This window comes from Petaurus breviceps, unplaced genomic scaffold (assembly GCF_028583685.1).
Source record: "Petaurus breviceps papuanus isolate PSGF00001 unplaced genomic scaffold, PetGlider_PUasm1.0 180, whole genome shotgun sequence".
Taxonomy (NCBI): Eukaryota; Metazoa; Chordata; class Mammalia; order Diprotodontia; family Petauridae; genus Petaurus; species Petaurus breviceps.
The window spans coordinates 1,926,752-1,946,060 of NW_027185782.1; the positions used below are offsets into that span (position 1 = coordinate 1,926,752).

The 19,309-nt window shown below is 42.4% G+C and overlaps 1 protein-coding gene across 1 annotated transcript in view; it reads left to right on the forward strand.

Moving 5' to 3' along the window:
• Positions 1–19,309, forward strand: part of PLIN5 (perilipin 5) — a 43,200-nt gene that overhangs the window by 10,725 nt on the left and 13,166 nt on the right. Inside the window, exons 2-3 of the mRNA XM_069086790.1 lie at positions 17,427–17,519; positions 17,872–18,067. Coding sequence (XP_068942891.1) covers positions 17,445–17,519; positions 17,872–18,067 — 271 coding nt within the window. The 5' untranslated portion in view covers positions 17,427–17,444. The remainder of the gene's footprint in view (positions 1–17,426; positions 17,520–17,871; positions 18,068–19,309) is intronic.

A 19,309-nucleotide genomic window follows, 5' to 3' on the forward strand; every position in this document is an offset into this window, starting at 1 on the left:
GAGAGACAGAGACAGAGAGAGACAGAGACAGAGAGAGAGAGAGAGACAGAGAGAGAGAGAGAGAGAGAGAGAGAGAGAGAGAGAGAGAGAGAGAGAGAGAGAGAGAGAGAGAGAGAGAGAGAGAGAGAGAGAAATAGTTTTCAGAGAAAAACAGTTTTCCCATAAAAGCAATTAAAATTCCTAGAAGAAATAGTTTAAGATGACAAATGAAATGAGTGACTGAGGAAAGAATTGGAAAGGAAATTAGAGTTATGGAAGAGAGACTTGGAAAGATAATTTTAACAGCTTAACATAAGAGGTATAAAAATCTTACCCAAATAACACTCTCTAAAAATTAGAATGGATCAAATAGAAGTTTGGAAACAACAGCAAATATCAAAACAAAGTAACAAAAAGAGTTTTTACATAAAATTTAAAAGGATAGACTATATTAGAATGAAGAATCCAATAATAGGTTGTTTACAAGAAACATAACATAAAAGACACACAGAGTTAAAATAAGGAGTTTAAGCAAAATCTGTTATGCCTCGGCTAAAGTTAAGAAAAAAAGGCACAGATGAAAATCATAATTTCAGGAAGGCAGCAGTCAAAAATAAACTTGATTGAAAGAGATAAACAGGGAAACTACATTTTTCTGAAAGGTATCATGGACAATGAATTCATTTCAGAATGTAATATATGTACCAAATGTCACAATATCTAAATATTTAAAAGTTACAAGGAGAAATAAACAGTAAAAACTATAGGGGGGAAGCTAGGTGGCACAGTGAATATAGTACTGGCCCTGAAGTCAGGAGGACCTGAGTTCATATTTGGTTTGACACTTGACACTAACTGTGTGACCTTAGGCAAGTCACTTAACCCCAATTACCTCACACACACACACACACACACACACACACTAGAGACTTCAATATACCCCTCTAAGAGCTAGATAAATCTAATAAAAAATATGCAAAAAAGAAGTTAAGGACCTGAATAGAATCTCTGAAAAGTATGAAATCTATACTGATGATGATTACTGAATGGGAATAGAAGGGAGTACACATATGACTGTGCAGGACACCTTTACAAATATTAACCATGTATTAGGACATTTAAAAACCTCACAAACAAAAGCAGAAAAACAATAATAAGAAATAGTTCCTTTATTTGCCACGATGCAATAAAATTATATTAAGTAAAAGGCCACTGAAGAATGCATTAAAAATTAACTGCAGATTAAATAACAAGTCTAAAGAATTGGTGTGTAAAAGAACAAATCATAGAAATGATAGGCAATTTCATCAAAGATAATGACTACAAAAAAAAACATAACAAAATTTTGAGGATATAGCCAAAGTAATCCTTAAAATAAAATTTATATCACTAAAGATTTTCATAAACAGAAGACAGAAAGAACAGATTGATGAATTAAGCAGGCAACTAAAAACCAAGAAAACAAAAAAAAATGTAAATCCCAATTAAACACCAAAATAGAAATTCTGAAAATCAAGGAAGAGACTAATAAAATTGAGATTTAAAAACCACTAAATTAATCAATTAAAGTCAAGAGCTGATTTTAAGGAGAAAATGCCAAAAGTAGATAAAACTAATTTGATTTTAAGAAATAAAAGAAGAAAACCAAATTACCACCATAAAAAATTAAAGGTGGGGGCAGTTAGGTGGTACAGTGAATAGAGCACTGGACCTGGAGTCAGAAGGACTTGAGTTCAAATTTGACCTCAGACATTTAACACTTACTAGCCATGTGACCTTGGGCAAGTCACTTAACCCCAATTGCCCTGCCTTCCCCCCTCCAAAAAAAAAAAATTAAAGTGAGAATTTACAACAAAAAAGAAATTGTGAGTTTTTCAGAAACTATTTTGCCCAACTATATTCGAATGAAACTGACAACCTAAAGGAAATAGATGAATATTTATTATTATCAAAACCTAAATTAAAAGAACAAAGAATAGAAATTTTAAACAATCTAAACTCAGAAAAAGACATTTATCAAGCCATGAAATGAATTCTTAAGAGAGACAACAGGACTAGATGGATTCATAAGCAAATACTACCAAACATACAAAGAACAATTAATTCCATATTATATAAATTGTAAAAATAGTAAAAGAAGAGATCCTCCCAAATTCTTTCTATGACAAAAATATGTTCTTGTTATCTAAACTAGAGAGAGTCAAAACAGAGAAGGAAAATTAAAGACCAATATCCCTAATAGAGATTGATGAAAAAAATTTAATAAAATATTGGCAAAGAAGCTACAGCAATATATCACACAAATGATACAGTATGACTAGGCTAAATTTATACAAAAAATGCTGGGTTAGTTTAGTATTAGGGAAAATATAAACATGATTTTAGTAACAAGAACAAAAATCATATAATTATACCAATAAATGCAAAAAAGGCTTTTGACAAAACATAACATCTATTTTTGTTTTTAAAAAAAAAGACAGCAGAATACATGGAAATAAATGTACCTTTCTTAATATGCTAAATAGTATAAATCTAGAAACCAAATGTAACACATATGTTAAGGGATTAAATTAGAGTACTTTTCAATAAGATCAAGAGGGAAGCACACCTGTCCACTGCCACTATTTCTATTTGACATAGTGCTAAAAATGAAACCTATGACAATGACATAAACAAAGGTTAAGAGAGCAAGTACAGTCAATGAATAATAATATATTATTAATACATTAATATATTAATAAACAAAAATTGCCATTTTGAAGGATGATATTTTAGTATTTATCATCATTTAGAGACCTCTAGAGAGTCAACAAAAAATAATTTAATTAATATCTTCAAAAAAAGTGTCAGGGCATAAAATAAATTCATGCAAATAATCAACATTTCTACATCATACTAATAAAATGCAGCAGGAAAAAATAGGAAGAGAAATGCCATTTAAAATAACTACAGAATACATGAACTATACTACCTACCAAGATACACAAAAGAACTATAGGACTAATACAAAACACTGTTTACAGAACTAAAAGACAAATAAGTGAATGAATTGCTCATGGATAGGTCAGATCGATATAATAAAATTTTAATTCTACCTGAATTATTTTATTTATTTAGTGCTACACCAATCAAACTATCAAAGAATTATTTTCTAGAACTAGAAAAAGTAATAATGAAATTCATTTGGAACAACAAAGGTCAAGAATCTCAACAGAAATCTCATACTATACTACAGGAAGTATTTATCAAAACAATTTGGTACTGTTAAAAATAAAGAGATCAATCAACCAGCGAAAGAGATTAGGTACACAATGTACTAAAGATTAGGTATATAACATACAGAAGGCTCCAACTACTAGGGGAAAGATTAACCATGCACAAAAACTCTTGGGATAACTGGAATGCAAACTGACAGAAATTTCGGTTTTGACCAATATCTCACACTATACATCAAGGTAAGCTTCAAATGGGAACATGACTTAGCTATAAAAGGTTACATCATAAACAATTAGAGGAACAGACAAGAAATTATCTTTACAGATCTAGGCACAGGGCAAGAGTTAATAAATAAACAAGGAAGAGAGATGACCATGGAAGATAAAATGGACAATTTTAATTATATAAAATTTAAAAGTTTTTGCACAAATAAATCCAATACAGCTAAGATTAGAAGGGAAACAGTTAACAGGGAAGGAAAAAAAATGTACTGCAAGTTTCTCTGATAAATGTCTCATTTCCAAGATATATAAGGAATTAATTCAGATTTATAAGAACAAGAGCCAGTTCCCAATTCATAAATGGTTGACTGATATGAACAGGCAGCTCTCAAGGACAGAAATTCAAGCTATCTATAGTCATATATTTTTTTTAAAGCACTATAAATCACTAATAGAGAAATGCAAATTAAAAGAGTTCTGATGTTTCATCTTATACCCATAAGATTGGCAAAGGTAACAAAAAAAAAAGAAAATCACAAATAGAGAGGCTTCAGGAAAACAGGTACCTTGGTACACTCTTGGTGGAGTTGGAAATTGGTCCATCTATTCTAGAAAGCAATTAGGAATTATGCCCCCAAAGTTACTAAATTGTGCATGTCCCTTGACCTGACTATACCACTACAAAGCCTTTACCTAAAACAAACCAAAAAGAAGAAGAAAAGGTATAAAATGTACAAAAATATTTACAGCAGATCTTTTTGTAGTGGCAAAGAACTATGTGCTAAGGGAGGTGTAACCTGAATTGGGAAATGCTTGAAAAAATTATGGTATATTAATATAATGGAATATTATTGTACTATAAGATATGAAGAGAGAGATTCCAAGAAACCTAGGAAGATTTGTGTGAATTGATGCAGGTTAAAGCAAGCAGAATAACAGGAGGAGGAGGAGGAGAAGAAGAATTTATACTCTAACATCGACATTACAAAAACAAACATTCTGAAAGATTCAGAGCTCTTATCAGGAATTATACCAGAGGATTGATTATAAATAATGCTATCTACCACAAAACAGAGTAATAGATTGATATGTAGAATGAGAAATGCATTTTTGGATGTGGACAATGTGAGAATTTGTTTTGCTTGACTAAGCTTATATGATACAGGGTTTGTTTTGTTTTGTTTACTTTTTCCAGTGGGAGGAGAAGGGGGGGGGGGAATTAGTGCATGACAATTTTTAAAAAATACCTAAAAATGGTCTTCCAGACTTTGCCTGAAGACTGCCAGTGGAGGGCAGCCACTCCACTTTGGGATACCTCTGATTCTAACCCCATAATTTTTCAGAAGACAAAACTGAAACCTAGGGGTAAGGGAATGATTTCTTCTAAGTCACTTAGTGAATGAGGCCCAGAGTCAGGGTCAAAAGTAGAACAAAGATCTCTGGATTCCCAAACTGGACTTCATCCTCTGCTCTGTGTGTGTGTGTGTGTGTGTGTGTGAGAGAGAGAGAGAGACAGAGAGACAGAGAGACAGAGAGACAGAGAGAGAGAGAGAGAGAGAGAGAGAGAGAGAGAGAGAGACAGAGAGAGAGAGAGAGAGAGACACAGAGAGAGAGACACAGAGAGACAGACAGACACAGACAGAGAAACAGAGACAGAGACAGCAATAAAGACAAAGAGGCAAAGAGATAGACAAAGACAGAGAAAGACGTGGGTAGAGGAACACAGAGACAGAGTTAGAGGCAAGAACAGAAAGAGAGAAACAGAACACAGAGACAGACAGATGGACATAGGGACCTGTATTCAAATTTTCCTCTACAAATTACAGCCTTGAACAAGTCATTTAATCACTCTGGGTCTCAGTTTCCCCATCTATAAGAGGAAGGACTAGATAACCTCTAAGTTCTCTTTCAGCTCTAAACCTATCATCCTGTATAAGATTTTCTCAACAACTCAGAGGAATTATGTTTACAAAGGGCTTTTAGGCAGCTGGGTGGTGTGGTGTTGAGAGTTGGACCTAGAATCAGGAAGACCTAAGTTTAAGTGTAGCCCCAAACACTACTACCTTTGTGACCTTGGGCAAGTTACTTAGTCACTATCTGCCTCATTTTCCTCATCTGTAAAATGAGAATAATAATAGTATTTAACTCCTCAAATGAGATGGTGTTTGTAAAGCCTTTGCAAATCTTCATATAAATGCTATTATTATTTAGGGAGGCAGTGTGGTAAGGGGGAAAGGGCACTGTCTCAGGGGTCAAAAAAGCTTTCAAATCCCATCTCTGGTGCTTACTCCCTTTATGACCTGTTGTTTAATCTCTCTTGGTCTCAATTTTCTCATAAAAAGAGAGGGTTGAAACAATTTGTCTCTAAGGTCCCTTTCTGCTCTAGACCTAGGGTCTTATTTTGACAAAGCCCTTGACACACCTTATCTAATCCTCATATCAACCCCATGAAATAAATATCAATGTTACTATTATCTCATTTTACAGATAATGAAACTGATGTTCAGAGAAGTTAAATAACTTGCCTGTGATCACACAGCTAAGTTGAGTACCCCAGGTGAGAATCAAATGGAGGTCTCCTCCCTCCAAGTCTAGTATTTTTTCTCACAGCCCTGTGCCGCCTCTCTAGGGACTGAGGATTACAGAACCACAGATATGGGATCATAAGGGAAAAGGAGAGATAGATGAGCTTTAGCCCTAGGGGAAAAAAATTCTCTGATCCCAATTTCCCTATCTAAAAAATGAATGGAGCCAACCAGGTGATTTCTAAAGTTTCTTCCAGTTCTGACATTCTGCTTTATGGTCCAGAATTAGTGTCAGAAAGGAAGGGATCTCCTAAGTTATCCAGTCCAACCCTTATCTGAAAAGTGATGCCCTTGCCAACATGGAAATCCAAGCTCTGCTTCATGGCTCCAATAGTCTGTGTTCAATATTTTCATTTCCCTTCCAGCTCCGGCCTGAATTCTAAGGTCTCGTCCAGCGCTAATGTTCTATGTTCTATATTCTGAGGTCCTTTCCAAGTCCAGTATTCTATTAGGGAAAGAGACTACTCCTTCCTAGGATTTATAATTGAGAAGAAACAAAAATTTAATCTGACATTAACCCTAGATTTTTGGAAAGCAGGTTACAAAAGGGAAAGATAGTTGGGATTCCATGGACTAAAATGGTTCAAAGGAGGTCAGTCCAGGAGGAATGTGACATGCACATGAATGAAATTCTAGATGCACAAAGGAAAATAATTCCAATTAGGAGGGGGGAAAAGGGATTTACCTGAAGACACCCATGTAGATGCACAGAGAACTCGACAACTGACTTGGGTTACTTTTTTTACATTAAAATTTTTTTCAATCAACAAAAATTCTTTCTCTCCCTTCTACCCCTTCCCCCATTTAGATAACAAAAACAAAATCTCTGTTACAAGCATGTATAGTCAAGGAAAACAAATTTCTGCACTGAACACATCCAAAAATAATCTACACTCTTCTTCATACTTCCTTCAGGAAACATGTTTCATCATGAGTCCTCTGGAATCATGGTTGGTCATTTCGATGATCAGAATTCCTAAGTTTTTCAAAGTTGTTTGTCTTTACCATTTTGTTGTCATTGTATAAATGGTTTTTCTGGTTCTGCTCACTTTACCATGTATCTATCAGCTTCATACAAGTCTTCCGAGGTATCTCCAAAACCATCCCCTTCATCATTTGTTACAACACAATACCATTCCATCACATTTATATACCATAACCTGTTCAGCCATTTCCCAGTGGATGGGCACTCCCTCATTTTCCAGTTCTTTGTCACTGTAAAAAGAACTTCTATAAACATTTTGGTACATCCTTAGACCCACTTGTGGGATCCGAATTTCATACGTGCTGTTTGCTGTTGAACTTGATACATAGCACAGGGCCTGTGACTGCTTCTTACCTAGAATGCCACTGCTAGGCCCAGGGATCCTCTTCAGTTCACCCTAAATAAGTGACCCAGAACTGAGTAATGAGCATCAGAGTTGCAGGTTGGCATGTCTTACTATACTCTACACAAGTTCAGGAACCTCTCTGGTCTATCTGGGACCTCTTCCTGCCATGGTGCACACTACTCCTCCTAAGCTAGAATGTTCCTCACTACATACTCCTGGCCAAAACCCATTCCCAGTGTCCTCAGACCTCTCTATCTGTCCTTTTATAGACCTGCGCTGAAAAAAAAAAGTGAGTGCGATTTTTTTCTTGGGTTTCCCAATCAGTATTTGATCTGGTTTGTTTTCTAAATCTGTTTGGAGGAGTTGTGGGAGTGGGGGGAACTCTCTGAATGTTTTCTTGCTTCTCCACCATCTTGGTTCTGCCTGCCACTGGCATTTTCAACAGCTAACATCTCATTTTTACCTTAACCCTAACATCCTGTGATATAGGTACATATCATAGAAGTGAAAACTGAGGCTTAGGGAGGACTTCCCTAATGTCATTTGGTCATTTGGTAGCAGAGCCAGATTTAGAACTGAAGTTTTCTGACTTCCAGACCAAAGCTCTTTTCCTCAACTTGGATTGAATTAGAAATGTACAGAATATGGAAGCGTGATCAGTTAAGAGAGCATGAATATGTCATTGCTGTTTTTCAGTAATATCATACAGTCCATCTCAGGTTTTCTTGGCAAAGACACTGGAGTGATTTGCCATTTCCTTCTCAAGCTCATTTTACAGATAAGGAACTGAGGCAAGTGACTTGTCCAGGGTCACACAGCAAGTGTCTGAGGCCACATTTGAACTCAGGAAGATGAGTCTTCCTGACTCCAGGTCCAGCCCCTTACCCATTATACCACCTAGCTGCTCCAACAACATATCATGGTCCTACAAAACAAGAGTGTCAGAAGTACTAAAGTTAAGAAATAGCTGAGACTGGTGAGGGAAACTATGAACAACAAAGAAAAGGAGTCTGGTTTTTATCTTGATTTTAGCAAAATTGAGAGGAAAAAGAAGTTCTGAGAATCCTTATGTCAGTTCCCACTCTCACAGATGGGACTTATGTTCCAGAGGAAGGCTATTTCTCTGAAGGTTGTAGGCTGACCCTGAGGAGTCAGGGGTGATATTCTAATGCTGTCACCTTGAGCCCCCACCAGAGTACTTCCCCTCAAGATTATCAGTTGAATCAATTTAATCAGTCAGCCTTAAGTACCTTTTAGAAGGGAGTATTTACTAAGGTCATCCAGTTTAATGACAGTTTGTACAAAACATCCCCCAGAAGTTTATGACATACTCTCCCAGATGTACATGTAGAACCCAGGCTTAGAGAGCACCTGTCACAAAGTAGTAACACCAAGCTCCTGGATGCTGGAAATCATTCTCCCACTCATAGGGTGCTCAGAAAGTTCCTCTTAGGCATGATGTCACTTCTTTACTGGGCAACTTGTAAAGCCTTATAATGAATCTATATTCAGTGTGTCTTTTGCTCCTAGTGAAAACAATGTCATCAGTTGGTCAAGAATGCTTCTAGAGGGGCAGCTAGGTAGCACAGTGAGTAGAGCACCGGCCCTGGAGTCAGGAGGACCCGAGTTCAAATCTGACCTCAGACAGTTAACACAAAAAACTAGCCATGTAACCTTGGGCAAGTCACTTAATCCCAATTGCCCTACTCTGCCCCCTCCAAAAAAAAAATGTGGCTAGAACACCAAGAGCAAGTTCACCATTCTCCAGACCCTTTGAAGCTTGCAGGGTCCCCCTCCAGCTAAAGGGTTGAGACCTAGTTAGAAGACCAAAGCTGAGGCTTCTCCTTCCCACTCCTGCTCCCAAGTTCACTCCTTCACAGAGAGATTAGCTAGAATACCACAATGACTCCACTTTCTTTATATCTTAGCTTACACTCCCTGGAACTTGAAATCCTAGGTAATTCTTCTTGTGGTTAGAAAGAACTGGAAATTGAGGGGATGTCCATCAATTGGAGAATGGCTGAACAAGTAGCAGTATATGATTGTGATGGAATACTATTGTGCTATAAGAAAGGATGAGCAGGATACTCTCAGAAAAACCTGGGAAGACTTATATAAACTGATGCATAGTGAAGTGAGCAGAAGCAGAACATTGTACATAGTAACAGCAACATTATCACAATGATAAACTGTGAAAGACTTAGCTACTCTGTGCAATATAATAATCTAAATCAATTCCAAAGGACTCATGATAAAAAAAAATGCTACCCACCTCCAGGAAGAGAACTGGTGAACTCTGAGTACAAACTGAAGTATAATTTTTTCACTTTTTAAATTTTTCTTTTTTTTAACAATATGGATAATAGGGGGTGGCTAGGTGGTGCAGTGAATAGAGCACTGGCCCTGGAGTCAGAAGGATCTGAGTTCAAATCCGGCCTCAGACACTTAACACTTACTAGCTGTGTGACCTTGGGTAAGTCACTTAACCCCAATTGCACTGCCCTCCTCCCTCTAAAAAAAGCAAAAAGTAAAAAAAGAAATTAAAAAAAAGAAATCTCTTAACCAATAGGGATAGACTTCCCTCTGAAGTCATTTTGTTACATGGAAAGGCTTTCAAAGACTTTTCAGATTTAGTCTGAAGCCTATGATTGATGGACTGATATGGCTTCTCATTGAGTGGGGATAGAGTGGTTTCAACTCCACCCTTACAAAAGAAAAGGTATTACCTTTGCTTGGGGTGGATAGGACTAACAACCAAGAAAAAAGATAGTTTGGTTCTTCTTTTCCTTCTGTTTGTTTTCTTTGCCCAGAAGAATGACCTTTGCACAGTAAAGGGCAGAACAAAAAGGGTTGACAGGCTAAGTACCATGGCTTACCAAAGGAAGGGGATCTTAACAGAACACCTGGTTGTCCATGATGAGTTCAAGTCACCTGGTCCATAATAACTACATCCTTAGGTGCTAAAATGACTGGCAGATATGATGGATGAGCCATTTTCAGTGACATCTGAAAAAATAATGGAAAAATGGAAGAGGTATAACCAAGTCAGAGAAAGAACTAATGTCCCAATTTAAAAAAAAAAAAAGGAAGAGAAAAGAGTCTGCAAGCTAAAATCTGATTTTGTGAAAGAGATTCCTGGGAGAATTCTAGAATGGATCTTTGAAGAGCTGGTTGGCAAACATTTAAAAAAGGAAGAAGTAAGCACTAAGAGCCTGGCTTCATCAAGGCAAGCCCCACTTCCTTTTTTGATGGGATTACTAAACTGGTAGATAAGTCGATTTCTTTTAACATGGATTTTAGCAAAGTTTTGATAAAATACTTCATACCATTCTTGGGAATAGTACGGAAGATGGGAACTAAGCAATCATGCAGTTCATTTGGCTGGCCAGGCTCTCATACTTGTTGATGGTTCATTGTTAAGGTGGCAGGTCTCCAGGGAAGTACGCCAAGGACTTGTGCTTGGTTGTGTGCTATTGAACATTGTTATCAATGACTTGATTAAAGACATAGGCAGTATGCTCACCAAATCTGCAGATCACACAAAGCTGGGAGGGAGAGCTAGCATACTTGATGACAGTCAGGATCCCAAAAGACCTTGACATACTAGAGTAGCAGGGCTGAATCTAATAAGGTGAAATTCAATGATAAATATATAATTACAGAACCACAGAATTGGAGGATTAGAAAGAACCTCAGCAACCATCTAATCCAACCCACACATGAAAGAATCCCCATCATAACACACCCAGTCTCTGTTTCAAGACCTCCAAGGAAGAGGAACCCACCATCTCTCAAAGCAAGACATTTCACTTTTGGACAACTCTAATTGAAGGGGCAGCTAGGTGGTGCAGAGAATAGAGTGCTGAGTTTGGAATCAGGAAAACCTGAGTTCAAATCCTGCCTCAGACACTAGTAGTGTGACCCTGACCAAGTCACTTAACCTTGTCTGCCTCAGTTTCCTTATCTGTAAAGTGAGATGGAGAAGGAAATGGCAAACCACTCCAGTATTTTTGCTAAGAAAACCCCAAATGGGGTCACAAAGAGTCAGATACAACTGAAACAATCAAACAACAATTGTTAGGGAGTTTTTCCTGACACAGTGTAAACTTGCCTCTTCCTAACTTCCACTCACTGTGCTATCTTCTGGGGCTAAATTTACAGAACAAGTCTAATTCCTCTTCCACATGACAAAATACCCAATAATTTACTAATTAATCATTTAATACTTAAAATACTTGAACACAGCTAGCTCCCTGGTTCTCCACCCCAGCCTTCTCTTCTCCATGCTAACCATGTCTAGTTCCTTCCACAGATCCCCATGTATCATGGACTCAGGGGCCTTCACCACCCTGGTTGCCCTCCTCTGGACATTCTCCAGGTTATCAATGTCTTTCTTAAGTTGTGAGACCCAGAACTGAACCCAGTGCTCAAGATGAGGTCTGTTAAGAAGAGAATGCAGTAGGATTATCACCTCCCTGTTCCTGGAAGCTATGCCCTTCCTAATGTAAATTGCATTAGTCTTTTTGGCTACCACATCACCCTGCTGACTCATACAGAGTTTGCAGTTGGCTAAAACCCCCAGATCCCTTTCTGAATAGCTGCCATCTACCCATGCTTCCCCATCTTAAATTTTTAGCATTGAATTCTTTGTGCCCAAGTGCAAGGCTACTGAATTTCATTTTATTAGATATGGTGCAGTATTCAAGCCCATTGAATATCTATCATTATTGGGGTACAAAGAGAAATCAACTTTACAAGTAAAAGATGTGGAAAGGTTTGTCTAAAAAAGAGCTGGGGGTTTCAATGGACTGCAAGCTCAATATGGGTCAGCATGGCATTTTGGCAGCTAAAAAATCTAATTCAATGCTGGGGTGCATTAAGAGGGGTGGAGTCTCCAGGAATTGGGAGGTGATAATCCCACTGTCCTCTACCCTCTTCAGGTCTTGTCTAGGAGCACTGGGTTCCGTTCTGAGGACCACGGTTTGAGAAGAACATTAGTAAGCTAGCAAGAGGAAAACAACCAAGACAATGAAAAGCCTTAAATACTTGTCCTAGGAGCATGAACAAGAAATTCAGGAGGCTTGAGAAGAAAGGACAGGGGAAATATGACAGCTGTGTTCAGGTATCTCAACAGCAGTTATGTGCAAGAAGGATTATAGTCGTGTGGTAGACATTTCAAAGAGGCCAGTTATAGCTTGATGTCAGGAACAGCATCCTAACCATTCGAGCTGTCCACAAGTGGGGTGAACATGCTTTAGATGGAGCAGGTTTCTGCTCCTTGGAGGTCTTCAAGGAGAGGTTAGATGATCACTCTCCAGTATGTTCTACTGAGGATTAGTACTATTTGGATTAGATGGCCCCTGACATCCCATTTCTTAAACTTTGTATTTCTCTAAGTATATTATTCCCCCAACCTGGCCCAGCCATCCAGTGCCCCATTTCAGGGCTCCCCCACTGGTTTGGTCTCTTCAAGGTCCCATCTGTCTTCCCATTCTTCCATCTGAATGAGCTTGGGTATCAAGCACTGGGTCCCTTCTCTGTCCTAAGGTGTTCCCCCTCCCAGAGACCATCAGATTTAAAGCTGGAAGCAATCATTGAGATCATCTAATATAAGGATAGGGTCAACCCCTTCACTGCAAATTATAGTTTTAGAGAGTTGCCTGGGACCCTGAGAGGTCCATAAAAGACTTGGCCATGGTCACACAACCAGGAGATGTCAGAAATGGACTTGAATGGGGGGGCAGTTAGGTGACACAGTGAATAGAACACTGGCCCTGAAGTCAGGAGGACCTGAGTTTAAATCTGACCTCAGACACTTAACACTTACTAGCTGTGTAATTTTGGACAAGTCACTTAAACCCAATTGCCCTGTCTTCCCCCCTCCACCAAAAAAAAAGACAAGAAATGGACTTGAACTCAGGTTTTCCTGGCTCCAAGGCCAGCTTTCTGTCCTCTAAGTCATGCTGCCATTTAATATAGCCTTCTTACTTTTTTTTTTTTTTTTGCCTTTTGGAGGGCAATTGCGGTTAAGTAACTGGCTCAAGGTTACATGGCTAGTTTGTGTGTGTGTGTGTGGGGGGGGTATCTAAGGCCAGAACCGAACTCAGGTCCTCCTGACTCCTGGGGCCACACTTTACTCACTGCGCCACCTAGCTGCCCCAGCCTCCTTACTTTTAAAGATAAGAGAGAAATTAAACTGAGAGGTTAAGTGATTTACCCAAGGTCATACAGTAAATAATAGAACAGGGTAGAGCTATAGCTTAGATCACAGACTTTGCAGAGACACTAAATGGATAAAAAACCTCATAGCCAGAGCAGACCAGGGGAGAAGAGACAGTGGGGCAGAAGGACCCGGTGTGGCTCAGGATACTCCTTAAATTGTATCTGTTACAGTGTGGGATCCCAGGGCCATGAAGAACAGAGAGAGGCCTCCAGGCCTAAGCAAGATTTTCTCTTCCTTCTACTCCAACACATGCATAGAGGCCAAAGTCAGACATCCTCTAGGGTGACCTGTAGCAAAGGTCTAATGACTTTCCTGGGTCATCTGAGCCTGCCAATCACAGGGTGGCCCTTCCGGCTCTACCTTTGCCCCACAGGGCCCAAGGACCACTGAGCTAGCCAAGCCCAGTGATGTTTCAGAGACTTACTCTAGTCCAGAACCTTACTAGGGTGAGTCATTTTCCCTAGATGGAGTACAAGTTTGAAGAGGAGAAATAATGACCACAGAGAGACCAGAGGAAAAATACAAAGAGAACTAGCAGAAAACAGAAAAAGCGAAAGGGAGGGGGAAGAAAAGAAGGGAAGAGTCAAAGACAAGAACTTTTCTCAGGAATTGCCGGCAATACTGACTCCCAGGTGCAGTGTAGAGGAGACCGGTGGTGTCCGGAGAGCTGTCCCAACATTCCTGGAAAAACTTCTATCCTTAGAATCATTGTGGGGGGTGGAGGGGAGGATAGGAAAGGAGTGCAGTTTCCATGATAACATCCCGGTGTCCAGGCAAAGGGGGAGGAGCGGGAGGGGGAAACCTCAGGCAGGAGCTGAATCCAGTCCTTCTAATCTGTCTTCCCCTCTCTCGGGGAAGGGCAGGGGGAGGGCGCGGGCAGGTCGGAGGGGAGTGCAGCGTAGGAAGGATAACCCCACGGGAGGAAGTCTCCGTCCCTACTGCCCCATTGCCAAGGTAACCGCGGGACTAACTCCGACTAGGGCTGTGATCAGTTTCAGGTTCAAATTCGATCACTGCTTTATACCATGTAACTCCAGGAGACCCTCGACCCCTCTCTCAGCCCCATTTCCCTTTCCAGTTGCTTTCTGAAAGAGTAGAATAGGAAAGGAGAATCAGGAAACTTCAGTGGTTTTTTTTTTTTTCAAGTTTTCTCAGTGAACCCCCGAAAAGGAGCTCTCCACATCTTGCCCCATTTTTCTGGCGGTCCCAAGGACTAGAAGGAGGGTTAACTTAAAGGCTAAGGGCAAGCCCGGCTTGTAGCTGGGAGTGGGGGGCGTTGGGGAGGGGAAACAACCCCGCCCACAATCCTACCCTCCCGATTGGCCAGGCTATGGGGCTCCGCCCTCCCCCCTTGCTGTCCTTGGGCTGGGAGGTGGTGGGAGTGGGGAAGGTGCCCGAGGAGAGAGTCCCTATAAGGCTGGCAAAGCGCGCGAGGCTCTAGGGAGCTGAGTCTGGGGTCTAGCAGGGGTGGGGGCAGCGGAGGGGACGAAGGTGCAGAAGTACCCAACTGACCGCCTGACAGCCACGCTGGAAGTCGGAGATCCCTCAGGGGGCGCCGGGCAGGTACTAGACCCGATGCGTCCTCTGAGCGAGTTCGGGAGGGGTACGGTTCAGCAAGGAGTACTGTGGCAGTACAGAGAGAGGAAGGATGGAATCTTAGGGCGCCTTGGGGAGCAGGGGGTGAGGTGCGAGAGCCTGTGCAGAGGGCAGAGGGTTTGGGGAACCTCCGGCGGAGGGCAAGCGGTGTGGGTAGATGGCCCAGCCAAGCGGCCTTTGGCCCACTTGGCTGACCCAGGAAACCCAGTTGGGCCCTTGCCAAAGAAGGGGAGATCACTCACCTAAAGCACCCAGAGAAGGGGAAGGGGGGAGGTAAGGCAAAGATCAGAGCCCCAGAGATTCCCCACCCACCCACCCAGGAAGCCCCTCAAGCGGCAGTTTGGTAGACTAGCCCTTACCCCCACCGGCCTCCACCCCCCCCAGCCCCCCCCCCCCCCACTCCGTGCCTAGGTGCAATGTGGTACAGTGGAAAGCCCGAGCCTGGGAGTGAGAGAATCCAGAATCCAAACTCCATTTTTGATGCTTGCTACCTTGGTGAGCCTCCCTGGGTCTCAGTTTCCTCACTTGTAAAGTGTGGGGAGGGATTGATTCTGAGGTTTGATTCTAGCTCTCAGTGGATGATCTTTCTTCCCCTGTCCCCAACCTGCTTTCCATATTCCTTCCCCATTGACTTCCCCAGCTTGATTCCTTATCCTCCTTTCTCCTGGACTGTCTCTAGTTACTTTTTTCCTTGGTCCCCTAGGCTTCCCCTAGTACCCCTCTTGGGGCAGCTAGTGAATAGAAAGCATTGGCCCTGGAGTCGAGAGGACCTGAGTTCAAATCCAACCTCAAATCCAAAAGACATTAGCTGTGTGACCCTGAGCAAGTCAGTTAACCCTGATTGCCCTCCCCCCCACCTCAGAAAAAAAAAAAAAAGCCTAGTTCTCCTCTTCTTCCAGAGTCTAGGATTTGGAGTCAGAGGACAGGGGTTCAAATTATGATTGTGTTACTTTCCAGATGATGATCTTGGGCAAATCACAACCTGTCAGAGCCTTGGTTTTTCATATGTAAAATGACAATTTTATGGGCGCCTGATAGTCCTTCCAGCTGTAAATTCTAGATTCAATAAACACATCTCTTCTTGTCTCTTCCTCTTACCTTGCCTCACATCTGCTGACCTCTCTCCCTACCTTAGACTATCTTATCCAGACCTCCCATCTCCTCTCTCCCATCCTTCCTCTTCCAATGTCCTCTCATTACCAAGATGGGTAGTTTCCTGAGCTAAGGGCCAAGGAGGGAGGGAGGTGCAAAGGGAAATGCAATGCCCATAGACAGTTGTCTGGCTACCAGCTTCCAGTTTTCCCTCACCAGGAAGCCACAAACTGCCTCTTGATATTAAATAGGCCAGATTCTGGAAGCTCCAAGGCCAATGAATATCCTTAACATTTCCTGGGCTTCTAACGGAACTCTGGGCCCATGGTCTCTGGGAAATACCTTGGGTCACCACTATCCAAGACATCATTCAACATCCTGTCCCAACCCAAGGAGATAGTAGGATAGATACAATAGAGAGAACCCTGGACTAGAAGTCCAGGTCAAGTCCCAGCCCTGTCTCTGACTGGCTGTCAGACTCTCTGAGCCACCCCCCTCCTCAACCTCTCCCACTCCATTTCATCCCCCACCTCTCCATTCCCACAGTCCCAACCTCCAAGTTGAACCTTAGTATTTTTCCTCCTGGGTTCTGTATGCAATCTCTCTTACTCTAGTAAGACAGACTAGAGCTCTCTCTCTCTCTCTCTCTCTCTCTCTCTCTCTCTCTCTCTCTCTCCCCCTCTATCTCTCTGTCTCTGCTTCTCTCTCAGTTCAGAGCTTTGGACTAGGTTAGATAACAGTTAATAAAGAGCTTCATTCAAATCCTTTTTTTTTTTTTCAAATAAACAAGATCTAAAACTCAATTGACTAGCCCCATGCCTTCCAAAGCATTTTCCTAGTCAGTCTCTCTAGGTGGAGCAAAGATGATTAACCCCATTTTTTTTAGAAGAGGGGACCAAGGCCCAGAAAAAAGGGGCTTGCCCATTGTCATGCATAGTGAATCAGAGGCAGAGCTAAGACTAGGTCTCAGGTCTCTTGATTCCCAGCTGGGACTTCAGGGATGTGACTCGAACTTGACTGTGGAGTTTAAAGTTAAAAAGGTAGGGGGTTCAAGAATGAGACTGTTCAGTGCATGGGAGCAATGAGGATGATCTCATTGCTCAACACCCAATTGATTATCCTACCATGGGGATGAATTTGCCACTCAATACCAACTGCCTCCACCCAACCTTTTGTCTCCCAGGGTGACTCCTTGGCCACCATGTCAAAAGAAGAGGAACAGCAGCCTTGTCCTGCCCCAGTGGAGGAGGAGGAGCAGTCCCAGGCCCAGGGTAAGGTAAGTAATGCCCAGATTACTTCCAGGAGTGGCTGTCCCAAAAGGCTGGCTGGGGGAGCAGGAAGGAGCAGAGTCTCAGCTCCTCCAGCCAGTCCTCTCCATCCTCCTTGGCAGAATGAGCTCTAGTTTTCCTATCAAATGATATAGTATTTGCAAAGCATTTAGCACCTATTAACTGCTTTTTTCCTCCTTCCTCCCTTCTCACTTAGAGCCACCTGCTCTTCTACTAATAGTCTTAAAACCCCCTGTCCTGCTGGGGGGGCGGTGAGAACCTCACTTTCAGCACCTGGGCAAGTGTGGTGCTGGAGCTCAGAGCCTCTGACTCTGTCTCTCTCCTGCCTTCTCCCTTCAGAACCTGGTGAGCCGAGTAGCCAGTCTGCCTCTGGTCAGTACAACCTGTGCCAGAGCATCGGCCGCATACAGCTCCGTGAAGGAGAAACACCCATATCTAAACTCCCTGTGTGAAGTGGCTGAGTGGAGCCTTCAGAGCCTAACCACCAAAGCTACCCAGAAGGCCCAGCCCATCCTCAGCCTGCTGGAGCCACAGAGTGAGTGTCCTGGGATCCGGGCTCCTCCTGGGCACCTTCAGTGACCTGTCCCATTTTTCTCCAGGGGTCCCTCTTGAGTCTGACTGCTTCCTTCAGCCCTCTCCTCTCTCTCTCCCACTGACCCTAAGGGTACCAGTTTTCCATGCTTGAGCACTGGCCACTCGGGACCCCCAGAACAAGGTCTGTTTCCTTACTCCTACTTTCCCCCTTTCCTCCCCCCCCTCCTCTCTTACTCTCTTCCCCTCTTTCTCCCTTTTCGTCTCCCCTTCTCTCTTCCTTTCTCCCTCTCTCTTCCTGCCCTCATCTCTTTCCACCACCATGCACACACAGACACCTGCTTGTGTGCTCCTTCTACATTTGTGTGCACACTCAGGCTCTTCCCACTTTCCTGACACATCCAGATCCCTGCCTCCTTTCTTTCTGTTCAGACCTCAGACCTGGCCACCGTAATTCATTCCCCTGAGCTGCCCTTGTACAGTCTATTCCCCTTACTAGCCTGTGTGACAGGGTCCTCTTGCCCATTCAGGCATGAATATGCCCCCTCCCATCCTGCAAAAGGCAGCTGGGACCAAGAGCAGGATAGGGGCAGGGGACCCCCAGATGAGATAAGGAGAGCCTCAATAGGGAAGAGATTCTGGGTGGAAAAAAGTCATTCTACAAGACTCTGGGTACTCCATGTGGGGCCCCGCTAGGCAGCTAGCTACTGCTCACAGGTGACCTTCAACCTACTTTGGGAAGTAGACATCACCTTGGCATTTGCAGTGACCTTCAGAGTTGGGCCCCGTGGGAGGGGGAGGGTGGGAGGGTCCGTTCTCAGCCGCAGCTCCGAGCGCCCCCTGGAGCTTCTTCTGAACCCTAATTGGCTCCCACAGTACCTGCTGCCTAGGTTTCACAAGCCCAGAAAGTCCCAGCCCCTCAGCTCACCCCCTTTCCCTAGAGGAACTGTGCCTCTCTGTCTTTCAGACTCTCTGTGTCTCTTGGAGCCTCTGTGCATCTGTCTCTGTATGAATCTGTCTCTGTCTATTCAAACTCGACAAGCATCTAAGTGCCTACTCTGTGTCAGGGTCTGCTTCTCCTGCCCATTCCTTTGTCCCTCTGTCTTCAGACAATCTGCTGCCATCTCAACACCCCCAGAGATACAAAGATGAAAAATGCCACAGTCCCTGCCCTCCAGATAGGCACATGAAAATAAGCCCGACACAAATGATAAAGGCACAGGAGAAACCCAGCCCAAGTGCACGG